The sequence below is a fragment of the Aulonocara stuartgranti genome (genome assembly GCF_965226115.1).
Source record: "Aulonocara stuartgranti genome assembly, chromosome: 8".
Classification (NCBI taxonomy): domain Eukaryota; kingdom Metazoa; phylum Chordata; class Actinopteri; order Cichliformes; family Cichlidae; genus Aulonocara; species Aulonocara stuartgranti.
In genome coordinates, this window is record NC_138959.1 from 7,812,256 (window position 1) to 7,828,216 (window position 15,961).

A 15,961-nucleotide genomic window follows, 5' to 3' on the forward strand; every position below is an offset into this window, starting at 1 on the left:
AAAATGCAGCATTCATTAAGTTTACACATTCAAGGCCTGGGTGGTGTGTTCATACTAACATAATGATGTTCAGCTGGTATCACATATTTCCCCATTACCATCTTTAGATGGCATAAACCAAAATATATAACAAATTCGAATTTGACCCGTAATGGACAGTCGGGACCGTCAAGTTGTATAAGAATCCCAAAAATGTCTTTGAGAGGTTTTATACAGAACCAGAGTTGTGAAATGACTGTCAAACCAGTAATCACAATCAGAATTTGGAGTGCTGAAGTGTGCTTTACTCAAACCACATTTTGAAATAATCATGCAATTATTCTGAAATAATCGGTGCCAGATCAGCCAGAACGGGATCCAGGATTGTAATTCTATTATTTGTTTTACATGTTTTGAATGGACATGGTACGCTCTGGTATTAAAACAAACCACTCAATACGATTTCAGTTATTCAAAGAAGCATCTTTCAGCTCCTTCAAATGGATTTCCTAAATATTTCATCATTGACCCCGCGTAAGAAAGTAAACACGTTCTATTCGTTACAGCCATATTATACCCAGGGTTAATTCTCTCTTTGAACAGTGCTGGTCATACCTAATGAGACGTCAGCCTCTTAAAGTGTGAATATTAATATTTGCTAATCTACAAAGCCAGTGCCGACTCTGAAGGAGTTTGGGTGAACGCTTGGTCTATGATCTTGAGAAAGCTGCAAATAGCAAGACTGGAAGCCAAGCAATCAGGCTATTTTGAACAGGCATGTTTTGAACAGTCACTGCCCTAGTCCCTGATAAACTGAAGGGGGCATTTTATGCTGTCAGCAGCATTCCAATATCGAATGCTGACTGTGAGCTAGCCTTTTCTTTCTCTCTCTCTCTCTCTCTCTCTCTTTTTTTTTTTTTGAAATGAACTTGATTTGCACCCAAAATCCATTCCTCTCTGCACACATCCACTAGATCATATTTACTCTTTCTGAAGAGTAAATTCAGTTCCCAGCTGTGGGTGGCCAAAGGACATAAAAATGCCACAGACATCCGCAGTTTAAGCCAAAATAGGAAACACGAGGCGAATCAGGACGGGACTGTGGTGTGGGGTGTTATGGACAACAAGATGAGGTGAGGACATGATCCAATCTGAGCAATTCCTTATTGTGAACAGTGAGGTATAAAGACCTGAGGACTGAACTGCAAGTTCTGTAAGCTTCATAGCTAAGCATGTGATGATGTGGGTGTTGTGTGTACTGAGAAAAGTGGTCTAAAAACATTCAACATCACTTATTGAAAATTGATGCCTAGGAGCCAAACAGCTTAGTAAGTGGAAATTTAGTACACACTTTGCACCATGTTCTGTACAGCAGCTGTATGCTCCACCAGTTTTTTGATTAATCAATACTTAGATATCTGAATCTTGCCTATAATCTATATTACTGAATCTTATATTCAGTAATCCTGTATATAGAGGATTACTCTCTATTCTCCAGACATCCTCCCTATGTATTCGAAAGATTTGCATTTGAATCATGGATTCAATTCTGCAGCCAGATAAAGATTTATACAGCTATAAATACAAACATTTTGAGGTATGTACTTGTTCTCCTGAGATGTGTATTTTTATATGTGTACCCAACCTGAGACCTAGAGCACCTCCTTGCAATCAACAAGTGTCATCCTTGAGTGATTTCTCAGCTTCTCTCACCTTTCTACCACGTACAAAAAATATCACACAAGAACTCTCGAACTACACGATACAGTTTGAGGAAACTCCCAGAATTTCAACTAAATGAAAGCACAATGCAAAAAAAAGAAAGAAAAGAAATTGGTCGTACAGCAGCCTCCAGAGCGAGTGTGAATTATATTAAGTATTAGATTGGTTGGATGAGAGCCTCGACATTTTTTGAGCGATCTGATTGTTTTTGCTCTTTTCTCTTTTGTAGGGGCGTGATTAAAAAGAGCACAGACAAGCAGCAAGACAGACCCCTGAGGAGCCTGTAAATTAAACTTATGACACCTTAGGATGGCTAGCAAGAGCAGGAGACAATTAGGGGAAATGGTCACCCTGGTTCTAATCCATGGCATGTTTTTGTCAGTCCTCGTTCTCCTTCACCGCCATTCCACTTTAGCTTGTTCCACTATATAACTCTTGTAACACATGGCACACCGAGATCTTCCAGGTGGTCTTACAACAAGAGAACGTCTGAAGAAATGCATAACGATGTGACAGATTTAGAGAGATAGAGCCTTCATGACGGCAACACTTGTGGTTTGGTGCGACTCACTCAGTCGCACTCCCTCATTCTCTCCTCCACTAGCGAGACTTTGATGCCTCTACAGAGTAAACGCTAGTGGCATGAATCAAATTCAATTAAATGATTTTCAATAAAAAAGGCTGCCTGTTATCAACAGTGCTCATTTGCACACTGTGACCTTGGTAGTGCATGTGGTATTAGCATTCTCAGAGCTGCGGGGTAGGAAGTGAGGATGAAGAGCAGCAAAGTACACACAGCGGGTGGCCCATAATGGAGACAAAAGAAGGGAGCGAGATAGAGGAGGGAGACAGCGACAGAACGGCAAATGAAGCCGCTATTATGCCTGACACACTGGTCACTGCACATACCACTTGTGACGTCAACAGAGAAGCATAACCTTTTATAGTCGTGCATGAGGTTCACTGATTTGCTGAAGATCTTCTAAAAGAACAGCATACTGCTGAGAAAACTACAGTCTGCGCCACAGAAAGAGGAAGTACATAATTCAAAGACAAATACAATGCTGTTTTTCAATAACTTTCCACAGAACGTCTCATCATTTCTAGCTGAAGCACCAATCTTCCAACACAGTTCAATGCCATCTGGGAATTCCTATACTCCCACACTGATGGATTATAGAGATGCTCGTAAAGACGGGCTCGCTCATGCCTTCAGCTTGCCCATTTTGTTCTATCTGCACAGCGCACACCAGGTTACAAAAAACCTGAGAAATAAGGAACCATCTGTAACGATGTCAGAGAACACAACCGCATCAGCTTGAGAGAAATAAGAAGTTCAACTTATTTTGTAGATCCTTCTTATTAAAAAAACTATTCTTTAAAAACACAGACAGAGCAGGCTACCGGTGGCCAGCAACCTTCATCTTCTCAGTACGCCTGGGCATTTGTCTCATTGTGATTCTAGGTCAGGGGATGATTACTGATGATGAGAAGATGATAAGAAAGATTCACTCTAACTAAGGGCAAGGTCACCTCCCACTGTGAAGAAATGCAGATGTGATGAGACGGGATAAGTGACTTTTTAACGCACACGCTGGTACACACAAATATCCCCCCCACAAAGATGTGAGTAACCTCAGTACAATGTCAGTCACTGAAAGATAAAGTTAAAACCCTACCGTGTGGAGGTGTAGCCTGTGTAGCATCACGGGGAACATAATCTTAATTAATCTGTCAAATGTGCTTGGAGCACAAGTATAGGCAAGTATATTTATGGACAAATATTCTAAAGTAACTCAGATATTTTAGGCAAAACTAACATAATACATGCAAATGCCCAAACCAAACAGTCAAGTTGCATTTTGGGAAATGTAGTTGTCAGGTTGTGCTGACAGTGTACAGATGCAGTACATTTTCAATTAGTAATAAAATAACAAAGTTTGTATCTGCTTCTTTCTTGGGCCACATAGCACGTTAAAGTGAAGAAAGCACTTTAAAAAAATCTACCTTCATATTTGCATTCTACCTTTTTAAGTGACCAGAATGAGACAGCAATACAAATAGGCTGTCAGGAGGCCCAGTGCTCCATAGCCCTGTCAGACCATGATTTTGCTGTTGGTTGGCAAGCAAAAACAACAAAATAAAGACAGACAATGGGCAACATTAAGAAAAAGACATAGATAAGGAAATAGAAAAGGGTTTTCTTACAAAATTGAAAAAAAATGTGTAAGACGAGAGATATCCCATTGCACACAGAGTGCTGAAACCGTTTTGTCTTCAGCCCTTGTTCTGTAGAAGAAATTCAAGCTGTCCTTCAGCACAAAATCTAGCAAGATGAAAAACAAACAACAGATAGGAACAGCTGCTCTCAAACTAAAGCCCTCAAACACCTTCAGGGACAAAGGAAAAAAAAAGGAAAAAAAAAACAAACCCAAAAAATATTTCTAGAGTCAAACAGAAAAGCCAAATAAGACACAAAAGGCCCAACGAACAAAAAAACAGAAAAACAACAAGAGAAGAAAACTCACATGCGGCTGCTGGGTGGAATCTTGCGCCCATCTCTGAACCAGGTGACTTGTGGCTGAGGGAAGCTGCGAATGCGTGGTGCTGGAATCACAGCACCCTCTCCCTGAGAGACTGACTGCGTACGTTCGCCTTCCTCAAAACTTCCCATAACTAAAGGAAAACACACAATACACAGACAAAAACAAGGGAAGCAAGAGAGAACAAGAGAGTGAGACTGACAGTCGCAGGAACAAATTACTCTTGCTTTCTTCTTCTTTGACTTTTGGTAACCACAGAGCTTTTGTCATCTGCTGTCTATTGTGAAATTTCACACTATAGCTATTTGATGGACAGCAAAGTGTTGTTGCCATGGTTTCCATGGTACATCAAGCAAGGCTAGAAGGAACCGGCACGTAACGACTCACAGAGGGACATCGAGGGACGCTAAATTGACTAATATTCATATCCCGTATCTCCTGTGTGGATGCATCAAAGGCAATCAATCTTGATCACCCACTAAATTTGTGCATTGCGCAACATAGTAGATGACCAGCTATGCCGCTTCTCTATTATCTCATAATATATTTCATTTGTTAGAGTATTTTTATTCATCCCTTGCCTCATTATATCTTAAAAGCTGACAAAACGCTGGACTAATATTACCACCTCCCCCCCCCCCTTTCCACTCCCGATTTCTAATGGGAATTTATCAACTAGCTGTAAATTCATCTGTTGTGGGTTGTGAAATTCCCCTATGCTGTTACATTAGCAGATGCTGATTGTAAACCTTTACAGGACAACAGTAACAAGTAGACTTTATGTTTTCCTCCTCCAGCACAGTCTGAAACACAGTCACAGCATTATTTTTCTCCAAAGATCATATATTTGCCTCCGTGATTTAAAGGGGAACAATAGGCAGAAATAAATAAAATGTTACATTGAAAACCCAATTATGACACACATTTTGGAGATAATATCTCGGGAACATTCAGGGATGAAGGTGAGGGAGTCTGAACCAAGGATGCTGCGGTGGTTGTGAATCGATGGCAGACTTATTTTTCCTCACTCTCTTTCAAGAGAATAAAAAAAGGTAATCTGGCTTTACGCTGCAGCTGTGGTGCTTAGCTTAAATGAAAATCTGGGAAGTGTGCAAATCCCCCGACTTTGATCTGCAGTTTCAGTGATGTGATGTCCTCCTCCCCTTCTTCCCTAATCTCTAATGCCTCGGCATGTTTCCCTTTCTCTGAGGTGTGTCTCTGCAATTCTAATTGTGCTGCCTCAATAGAATAGTTTCTAGAAGAAATCTCTCCATCTATCCTTCCTTCTTTCTTCTTCTCCCTCTCCCTCCCTTGTCCAGCTCATCCATTCCTTTTGCAGGTGTCCTTAATTCTCCTTTTTTACTCTGCGTCACCATCCATACCACTTCATGAGCAACTGAGAGGGAAGAAGAGAATTATGGAAATGGGAAGTGTTTGGAATAAATAGGAACTGAAATAACAGCAGGGTGGAGGCCAAGAAATAAATAGAAAGCAGTGGTGGCCAGATGACAAAGTCAAGAGAGGGAGGAAGCCGAAACAACAAACAGAACCAGTGATGGACGCCACAAAAAGTCTGTCTCCTGGAGGAGAGGCTTCGGCAACAGTGTGTTTGCCGAATACGAGAGAAGTCGACCCGTGGGACTCAATTTCCTATGACCCTCCCATTTCTTTCTCTTTAGTGGCTGGTTGAGTGCATCGACAGGTACAGCTGTACGTTACATCCATTCAAATGCGGCTGGAACACAGGGAAGCAAGTGAACCAGGCATACCCTAGTAAAGCACGATAATGGACAAGTTGTGTATATGGGAAGGGGGGGTGGATTTGATGTGACAACACTCCAGACACCTCAGTGGCACGTCTAATAGCTCGTTAACAAGACGAGGGAGCTGAGTGGCCTGAAAACGAATGTGAAAATTTGCAGAAACACTGTGCACGGGAGCTCTATTTTTGCCAAAGAAACAACAGATGTTGTTGACAAAGGAGAGAGAATGAAAAAAGCAGCGGTCATATTGAAATGAAGCAAAGTTAAAAAGAACCATGGCAACAATATCAATCTAATGAGAATGCTGAGTGGAACAGCTGTCTGGGATGATAACACTCTGAATGAGATGCAGGTAGATCTTTCACCCTGCCAGCATCTGTCCCTCCCTAGTCAGTCCTTGATACAAAGGCACCCAAAGATAGCGTGGGCCTACTGTGTACTAAACTGCTGCAGTTAAGCGCACACGCTTTCTCTCGCTTAAATCAGCATGTGTCTATTAGACAGCCGTTTATTCATTCGTTGGATCTGTGCTTCAGCTGCGTCCTGTGTTAATACTTACAGGCCACTTGTACTTCTGTGCGCCTCTGCAGAAGGGCTCCCACCCGATTTCTCACAATGCAGCGGTAAAAGCCAGCATGGGAGCGGTCCAGTGAAGGGATTAGGTACCTTTTAACAAGCACAGAAACACACGAGAAAAAGATTTAAATACTTTTAACTCTTAATAAACTAAAAAAAAAACTAATTAAGACAAAAGTAGAATTCAAAGAAGTTTTTTAATTTATAGGCACGAACAAGCTGAAAAGCATTTGAGTGCGCACACACATTAAATACACAAACTTAAGACTATCTAATAGAAGAACAAGGGCATTGAGGACATCGCAGCTTAGCTGTTGTTTATTCCACCGATAATGATACTTGAGAGGCTAACCCAGCCATCACAGTGAAGCCATCCCTCACACACTTACTTAGACACAGGCACTAAGCTCAGACAGCAAACACCTGCATTAAAATGTCTTTTATGCAAACATACACACACATACACATACACACACACACACAGACAAACAGAACACCCCCCTGGGACAAAGGTTGAAGCCTCATGTCTTCAGCAGCTGACATTCTCACGATGACCTTGACTTCGGTGTCCAGCTGTGATAGCAGTACTGCCTCAGTGCCAGGTGGCGGCAGAGTGACATGTACTTTTTGCAAGGATAGAAGTGTACACTTAGCACTGTCTTGCTAAGGTGTCTAAGGTTTTGGCTTGAGAAAGGACTGCATTAAAACAGTCCCTGTTTTGTTGCAATTAGACTGCAAAGACACACCTAAAAATGACTTAAATAGTGTGAAATGCTGTCATTCTGTCAGACTCCGCTAGTGTCGTAAGGGCTCTTTTGGCATCAGTGCCTTGACTCACCACCTGCTGTAATTTCTGAAGCCAACAGATAATGCTCCTCTTTTAATGAGGAACAAAGTACGCATCTGGAAGTTCGTTCAGAAAAGGCTAGTGAGGAGATGATGGTTTGTGTACTAATTTTTTATTTTCAAATTCATTTACAAGTTAGATCACATCCTAACATTAACCCTGCAGGCTGAAAAATGCCGCATAACCAATGCGTTTAAATATAAAGCCAAAAGGTCCTTTGAAAGCATTGATTTATGACAAGCTGGGAGTGAGAATGGGCAGTTTGATGAAGCCATAAAGAGAAAACAATGACTTTCTGTTTATTCAATGCAGGTATAGACCTTTGCTTTTAAAAAGTTTCAAGCACATTGAACTTCTAATTGTGTTCTGTAGAACAAAAAGCTTTTAAATTGAGTTGTTAGGGTATCAATTGTTTACCAAGTTGATTACCTGAAAGCTAATAGGTGAATATGTGGTATAGTGGTGGGCATCCCCAGTTTGAGACTAGGAGGAGACACAAATCCACCCTCAAAAGATGAGAAGACAGTGTACTCTTTCTGCCAGACAAATGAGAAGGTTCAGATAGGAAGGGCAACTGGCATAAAATAAAAAACTGTGCCAAATCAAATTTGGGGATCCATCTACCATGGCAGCCCCTTGGGAAAATAAGGGAGCAGCCAAAAAAAACCCTTTTCATTACTTGCAAAGTGATACTTGATTGTGTGCTTGTGTCTTTTCAATATCTGGAAAACACCTGGCTACGTCTGTGAGAGAAAACTTCAATAGCACCAGGATACGAAATGGATTAGGGCAATTCATTTTAGAGATCAGGCACACCTCAAAACGGCAGGTGTCAACGTCCTAAAACCTTCCAATAACTAAAAGAAATGACTGCACTGAGGGAGCTACAAGGAGCGGCCGGCTGTTAAAGTGGTTGCACGGACAGTCTCTAATGGCATGTTACATAGCAGCACAACATGCAGAAGTTGCAAGTTAGCCTACAGCCAGTTGCACATGTTTAATTTGAAAGTCACTCTAGCACAGCACACTCTTGTCAAAATACATACTTGTAGGAGGTGAAACAGTTCCCACTAGGAGCATGTGTGACAGCAAAGCTGTCACATTCCTGCATGATATGTGCTCAGAAATGCTTAGAGCACTGCCAGGCAGATTGTTTGAGAGTAACCTTTAGTAATTGTATGTACTGGTTTCTATAGTAACCACATGCAGTTTGTTTGAAAAGTTTTTTTGTGATTTAACCTTTTGTTTACACAGGGCTTTTTTGTCATGAATCAGTGTTTGGCGAGAACATAAGTGAGACTATTTGTTAAAAAAAGAGCAATTTCATAGTTCAGAAGTGCATTCAACAAGCTGTTTGCAGTGAAGTTGGATGCTTGCAGAAGCAAAACTATAACTGCAAACAAAGCAGTTGTATTTTAGAGGCCATCAAAATAATTATTCCCCTAAAAATGCTCTGTTACATATGCCTAATGGTACCTAAATATCTGAAAAGCACTCATCTGGTCTCTTCTGTAGTTGACTAAAAATGCATCAAGAGATTCAAAAGCACTGCAGAGAGCTCAAGGCTCAAGAGAAGAAAAAAGAAATATCTATTTTCTAATAGTGTTTTTAAAGCAAGCTAACCAAAAACATACCCTCCTGCATTACACGCACATAAATATATTTAAAAAGTTTCCACATAGAAGTAGGCTAGAATATATTTTTTAAATTTGGTGATTTTGATCATGCTGACAATCAGACTTTAAAGTAGAAACGAAAAGGAAGAATTAATTCATAGTGCGCATATCTAGAAGAGCATGGTGCTGTGCTCAGGATTCTGGTTTCTGCTAGTTGGATAAAAAAAACTCTGCATTCAAATCTCTGCATGTGAATTTCAAAAAAACGAGGATGCCATTATCCTGTTGGACAAGGAATCTTCTTAAGTCCTCCATCGGACAGAGTAGAGATCTGTCAGCAACCACTTGGTAATCATTAGTCACAATATAAAAATGTGCATTTCTCCACTGATTGTGAGTGATTGCTGTGTCAAAGTAACAGGGGGTCATTGATTAGAAACTGGTCAATGACCCCCTGGTAACGATCGTTTGCTAGGAAAGACTATGTATTCTGCGACTGGTTGGGGAGCGACTGCTGCAGGTTGCTGGCCGTCCCAAGCATGCGGTATATGGCGCTTGTTTGTGTTGGTTGATGGCAGATTGTTGCGATAGCTAGAGGTCTGCATGGAACGAAACATGAAACTGAGTTTGCAGTGCAACCTAAACTGCAAATGGAAAACTTACCCCTTCAAAATAAAAGCAGCGCCTTGCAACTACAACCAACACAATTCAAAAGATGCAGTTTTTACTTTGAAGATGAAAGTTCTTCATTTCCAGTTTGTGTCTCACTTTTTGAAGTTTCACTAACCACTCACTGTCTAGTTTGCTCTTTGAATTATCCCGATAGCTTGAAAAGGTCCAGAAAGCCGACTCTATTCTTTAAATGTAGTGCTTTTGAAATTGATATAGTGCCGTAACAACAAATGGCTGGATGTGCTGGAAGGCTTTTAATATCTATAACAAAAAAATGAAGTGGTATCAAACCTCATTACCAGCAGCGCCACTTGGGCCCGAAGGACTAAATGAGTTTTAGCCCAAAGTCTGTTAAGGCTTAATCAACTAATCAGTAGGCTCTATTAATGATGTGTGACTCCTTTCATATGTTCCATCAACTAAATGAATACAATTACGTATATATGCTATGCATAAATGGAAGGGAGAGGAGGTGAATAGATAATGGGATGCCAGCAAAGGAAGACTGTTACAAAAAAAGTGAGCTCGCTCAGTGGTTTGGAGAAGAAGAAGCAGATATCGAGCGAGAAATATCTGACAGGTGGTGTCGTTGCTCCAAGTTTAACCTCACTGAGGCCTAGAGAGAATTCACCCTAGAGCCAGAACCTTCAGGGTGACTTTAGTTAGTATTCTTTCACTTTCTCTCCCTCTCTTTCTCCCTCTTTCACTCTGTCCCTTATATAATGAATACAATTAACCTTTGCAGAGTTGTGCACGTTGGCAGCAGGTTGGGGGAGTCAGCGGGGGCTCGCTGTGTTGGACAGAGATTGATTGATGTTCCTGTGGTCAGCACACTCCGTCAGATCCCCTTTAATTAGCCCCACTCAGGAGAAATGATTAGTTGGAGGAGTGGCAGGGAGACGGATAGAGGGACATGAGAAAAAGGGGAGGACTTGGCATAAAGTGGGTTGGAGATGGAGGAAGGCAGAGAGAACAGAAGGGATGGAAGAATGAAAACAGGTTAGCGAGAGAGGGGGAAAAGATGAAGAGATGGCAGCGGATAACTGGAGAAACTATCATCTTTGATTGTAGGTGGCTGCAGTGCACTCTTTTTTAGAGCGTTCCCATAATAACATCATACCTTCACCAAGGTTAGCTCCAATAACATTCGACTTTAATTGCTAGTTAAACACTAGCATTATAAAACCTCATTCACACACTGCAAGGACACTGTAATTACAGCCTATCTTATCATAAAAGTAAATCATAATAAATTATAAAGCATCATAAATTTATTATGAGCTGGTAATGACACCAACATTTTTCTCTACTAAACACTGCAATTAATTAGAAACCAGATCTGAAAGTGTGTGTGTTGTTGATGCTGTGTCACGTGATGCAAAGATCAGATTTGACTAAAAAACGAAACGAAGCACGATGTGTGACCGCTCACTTATAATGATCTCCCCCCTCATGTTACATTTACAGCTAACAGAAAGGTCTTCAACCTCATATAACAGTTTGATGTCACTTTACTTTTCTTAACGAGTTCACTTAACAGCAACAGGGCATACTTCAACAGCTTGTATATTCAAAAGGGTAGCATACAAACAAAAGCAGTTGCAGTGGATAATTATTAGCTTTGACAGCCTAATTACTTATTTATTCAGGGGATCATGATGGACTGATGTGTGTCATTATTCTAATAGGATGATTATATGCTTATAGTGTGTTTACCGTGTGCTTGAAATATCCATCACAGAAAGCGACACGTGAAAGCAACATTGACAGAAAATCAAAGATACTTGTTTATAGCTCTGAAATGCTCCACTGCATGCGTAATGTCTCTGAAAAGAGATCAATACTCTTTGAGATCAACTATATATTTTTAAGGACATTCCATTTAAAGATGCACTGGATCATATAAGAAATGTTTTCTTGGTTAAATGTTTCTCAGTTTCTTCTTAATTCCTAACACATCCACTACATCACAGGTAACTGGGACTTCTCATTTAAGCTACTGGAAATAAATAGATTCTTTAGAGGTCCACAGAGGATAGCTTCTTCTATTCTTTAGGATGACGCAGAGGGATAAGTGTCCAAAGGAGACAGTATACTCAAACTAATACTATTTTAAGATCATTTTATCTTACAATTTCCGCCCTATAATGTCTGAAAAAGCCAGTTTCCTTTTCTATGCATTCATCAAAGCTGTGAAATAGTCGCGAAGGCCAGAACATATTATGTTGCAAATATACGACAAACAAAAGCCTGCATACTTGTACAAAGGATGAAATTGGTAAAGGATACTGAAACATTCTTGAATTAAGAACTATTTATATCAGAACTTAAAAGACTACAATAGTAAAAATACTTTGTAAACTATATAAACATGATAAAGTGAGGCTACTTCCTGTTTAATTTGGAGATTCAGTGTAATTATTCGTATAACGTGATGGCCTTGCACATCCATACAGTACAGTATGGATGTGCTTCTACAGTAGAGAAGCAGCCATACCAGCCAGCAGCACAGTGACACACACGCATGAACAAATGCTGGATATTGTGCAAAATAAAACAGTGTCTTCTTCTCCTGTTGTCTCACTTGCACTTGAGACTCACTCACTCTGCTCAGCCAAAGAAAACAAGAAGTGAGTGCGTGCAAGGGAGGAGAGAGAAAGGTACAATCTATTGTATCTAGGGGCTGTGGCTGAGAATGCCAGAGAGATAGAAAATGGACATTTCTAGTTATAGCCAGAAATCCATTAAGGTCATCCAGAGAGAGATGCTGCCTGGCTGACTGTATTCAAGGCGTGCCCATCCCTAACATGATGGGATTCAAGTACTGACCTAAGGTACTGCAACTCTTTCTCCTTAGCACGGATAAAGGTTAGCCGAACATTAGCAAATAAACAAGGATAACAATGCGTTCAACCAATCAGCTTAATAATACATGTGGATTTATTTGACCTGTATATTGAAAAATTCAGTTATGTCTCACGCTGGTCAAGTCTGCATACTAATTCTTCTTTTTCTTATTGTTATTGTTACATGAAAGGATACTTTCATTTAATCCAGTGAAGTAGCTTTGGATTTTCTGTTTTGTTGTTTTGCTTTTATTTGATGTCTTTTATTCACAGGGCCTTAAAGCACAGAAATCCAAGCATATAAAAGAAACGCATACAGATTAAGTAGAGAGTGCCACGGATCCGCTAAATAAAAACTATTTATTTAGATCTGATGTGACTCGCTAGAACAATTGTGTGTGACAATTGGAAAGAGCGACAGTAGAAGGAGCAAGGATATGTGGGATGTGTCAAAGAAAACAACACACTGGGGAAATGGGAAATGAAAATGACAGTGAGTGAATGGGCAAATTTGAATCTCAAGGTCTTATTATTTGCTGCTGTGCTTTATTCCTCATGCAATTTCATTTTCCACATGCACACTTTGACCCACCTCCTGTTCTACATGCATTCACATTTGTTTTGGCACATGGAGACGGGAACAAAAGGAATCTTCAATTTGTCTGATTTTCAACAGGGTTTTTTCACATTTCGTGCGATAAATTGCTGTTTAATGACAGTAAAAAGGCAGAGCACACACAAACCATGACTTGGATCCTACTCTTGTGTCTGTTATATATGTACTCATTACAGAAACAAATAAAAACAATTTTCATAATTACCACCGCTGTTAATTTAGGGCAGCTGTCGTATGAACCTCTCATTGGGTGGTGGTCACTGTAGCTGGAGACAGATGGCACTTTCCCAACAGGACAGTAAACTGACACACTTTATCTGGTCTTAAGTTTGGATATAATTTATTTAATAACTCAATAACTAATCTTAGGCACAATGATGTTTGTGGCTTCCTCTAAATATTTGTTGGTGTGTGAAGAAAAGGCAGTTTTTTCCACCAGCTTTTCCTTCATCTTCATCCAGTTGGCATGCTTGTCATCTCTTCTCGCTTTTCCCCCAGACATTGAAAAACATTGTACTGAACTTGTTTTAATTTGTTCAGAGCTAACATGAAATGATATCTGCTTAAAAGAGAAAAAATGTGGATGCTTAGTGGTATTTCATCTATGTATGGATTAAAGTAAGACAAGACGAACAAAGGGAATGCAGGAGAGCCCAGTGTGAAGTGTGAAGAGGGGCGTCTGGGTGAGGGTTGAGTTTTTAGGAAATACGTACATGCAGTGTTTAAAAATCTGCACATATCTGTCTACATCTAGCTTCCGGCACATTCTTGATTTGCCAAAAACACGGATATACAATATTACCGTCCCATTTCTGAAGGCGCACCCACATTTTACAAAGATGAATCATTATTGCAAAGAGTGAAGTGACATTCTATCAAGCTAGCTGTCAAACGCTAATCTCATTTTCTATTTATTCTTTTCTTTCCTGATTGTGAAATGCCAGATTTGAAGAGCAAAGCACCTATTATGCAGAAGATCATAGAGATGAAAAGTCAATCAACACGAACTCGTCACGCTGCGACTGCGATGTCTTTTGTACCATTTTTTATGTATTTATTTGTTTCATATTTTGTGGTGAGGGAGTCTTGATTAGACATATCCATACCCCCGTTTGTGCCCGTACAGAGGTTTCTCCTGGAGATCTGTGGTTGAAGATTACAGTCATTTACTCTTAGTTTTCTGCCTTTTCCTTTGGATTCACAGATTTCTCTGCTCATTTACTGATGCAGTTGTAATTTGAAATGTCATTCTTAAAGTTTTTAACCATTTGCCTGATCTTTCAGAAAAAAACGTATCCTCTCTGGAATGCTATTTTCAAATTATTATAACTGAAACAAACAACTACTATATTCCCTTCTGCCTTTGTAAAACCCTTTAAGACTTATTTATTTACTTTTGTCTTTCAATCTAATTAGAGTAAGAAGCAAAAGTTTACTATTCTCGGAAGCAGAGGCCACACTCCACCAACCCAGCCAAGAACCAATTGACAAACAAAAATGCCTCTTGAGGGCCGATTAATAATTAACTCTCTTAATTAAGTTTCTAGGTTAATTGGCAGCAAAAAGACTGGTGGAGTGCCAGGTAATCACCCCTGAGGTTTTGGTCACGTGACAGGAAGCTGTGGTGCTATTCTGTGTATTTATAGATCTATTGATTTGCTGAAGCATTGTGTGCAGGAGACTTATCTGCCTAATAGGATCAAAAATTCTTAATTGTATTGGATATAATCTTCATCCTTCCTAAGTTCAATTGTAATCTGGTGATAAGGCTATTAAATGATTTTTTTTAGGAACAAAGAAAGCAGCACGCAAGCCAGAATGTGTGAATATCTGCGTGTGGCAATTGGATATTGTATAGATGAAGTTTCCGTCATGTGGCATTTGTCAGTGCTGATCCTGGTCTCTCTAAAAGTCAGCCACTTGCTTAACTCTTCCACGCACACACCTACATGTTGAATTATAATGCTCACGCAGAGTTTTCAGCATTGATTGGTTGCCAGAGGACACAAGGTCAAGTCACATGGTGTCAATATTTAAAGCAGGGCCCAGCACTGGGGACCTCTGCCATAACCTCATTAATATGGGGGTCTGTTCTGCTGAAATACTCTGCTGGCGGAAAGAAAGGCCGACTTGAGGAATAAGGAGGAGTGCGTACCGACATATAAACAACACGAGCGCCACGGTTTTGCATTAAGAGAGGTGCTGATATATATGAAGAAATTATACAATGGACACAAAACCTCAAGAAAAAGGCATGCGTACTTAAAACTAACATCCACAAACTCTTGAAAGTATATAGCAGGGCACTCGGTCTTCAGTTAAAATGGTATTTAGATTTTTTAAGTACTCAGCTACTCATATGGACTCTAGATCCTTATAAAGGTCCTTTTATTATTTGTTTGCATGTTGCATTTAGCCTATGCAAGATTCACGTTCTTTTTCGCAGTGTACTTTATTTTATTACTAGCAGGACGTTGGTAAAGCACAGATGGTCTAAGCGCATGACAGCAATTTGAGGGTATTTTTGATTAGTCTCTTTTTTATATCTATTTGTAAAGCCAAACAATCCTGAATGGGATAATTGCATGGCTTTAACAGTCCTTTTATATGATATACACACTGACATAGACATAACCTTGTCCAGCCTTGTGCCTGAGTACTTGTTTAATCACCCATAGCGTCACTCAATCACTCTCCCAATAACACAGTCAAAGTGGCCCAAAGCTTCCAACAGCAGTGGTTTTCTCAGGTACAGTCCATTCTCATCAATTCCTCCAGCAG

General features: G+C 40.0%; 2 protein-coding genes across 12 annotated transcripts in view; one reads left to right on the top strand and one right to left on the bottom strand.

Annotated features, from left to right (window-relative positions):
• Window positions 1-15,961, top strand: part of LOC309713259 (uncharacterized protein) — a 396,604-nt gene that overhangs the window by 93,579 nt on the left and 287,064 nt on the right. The gene's annotated exons all lie outside the window — the stretch shown is intronic.
• sdk2b (sidekick cell adhesion molecule 2b) overlaps window positions 1-15,961 on the bottom strand; it is a 284,764-nt gene that overhangs the window by 58,514 nt on the left and 210,289 nt on the right. For all 9 annotated transcript variants that reach the window (XM_082544730.1, XM_082544731.1, XM_082544728.1 and 6 more), the window contains 2 exons: window positions 6,567-6,673; window positions 4,230-4,377 (listed from right to left, as the gene is read on the bottom strand). In XM_082544730.1, the coding sequence (XP_082400856.1) occupies window positions 4,230-4,377; window positions 6,567-6,673 (255 nt within the window). The remainder of the gene's footprint in view (window positions 1-4,229; window positions 4,378-6,566; window positions 6,674-15,961) is intronic.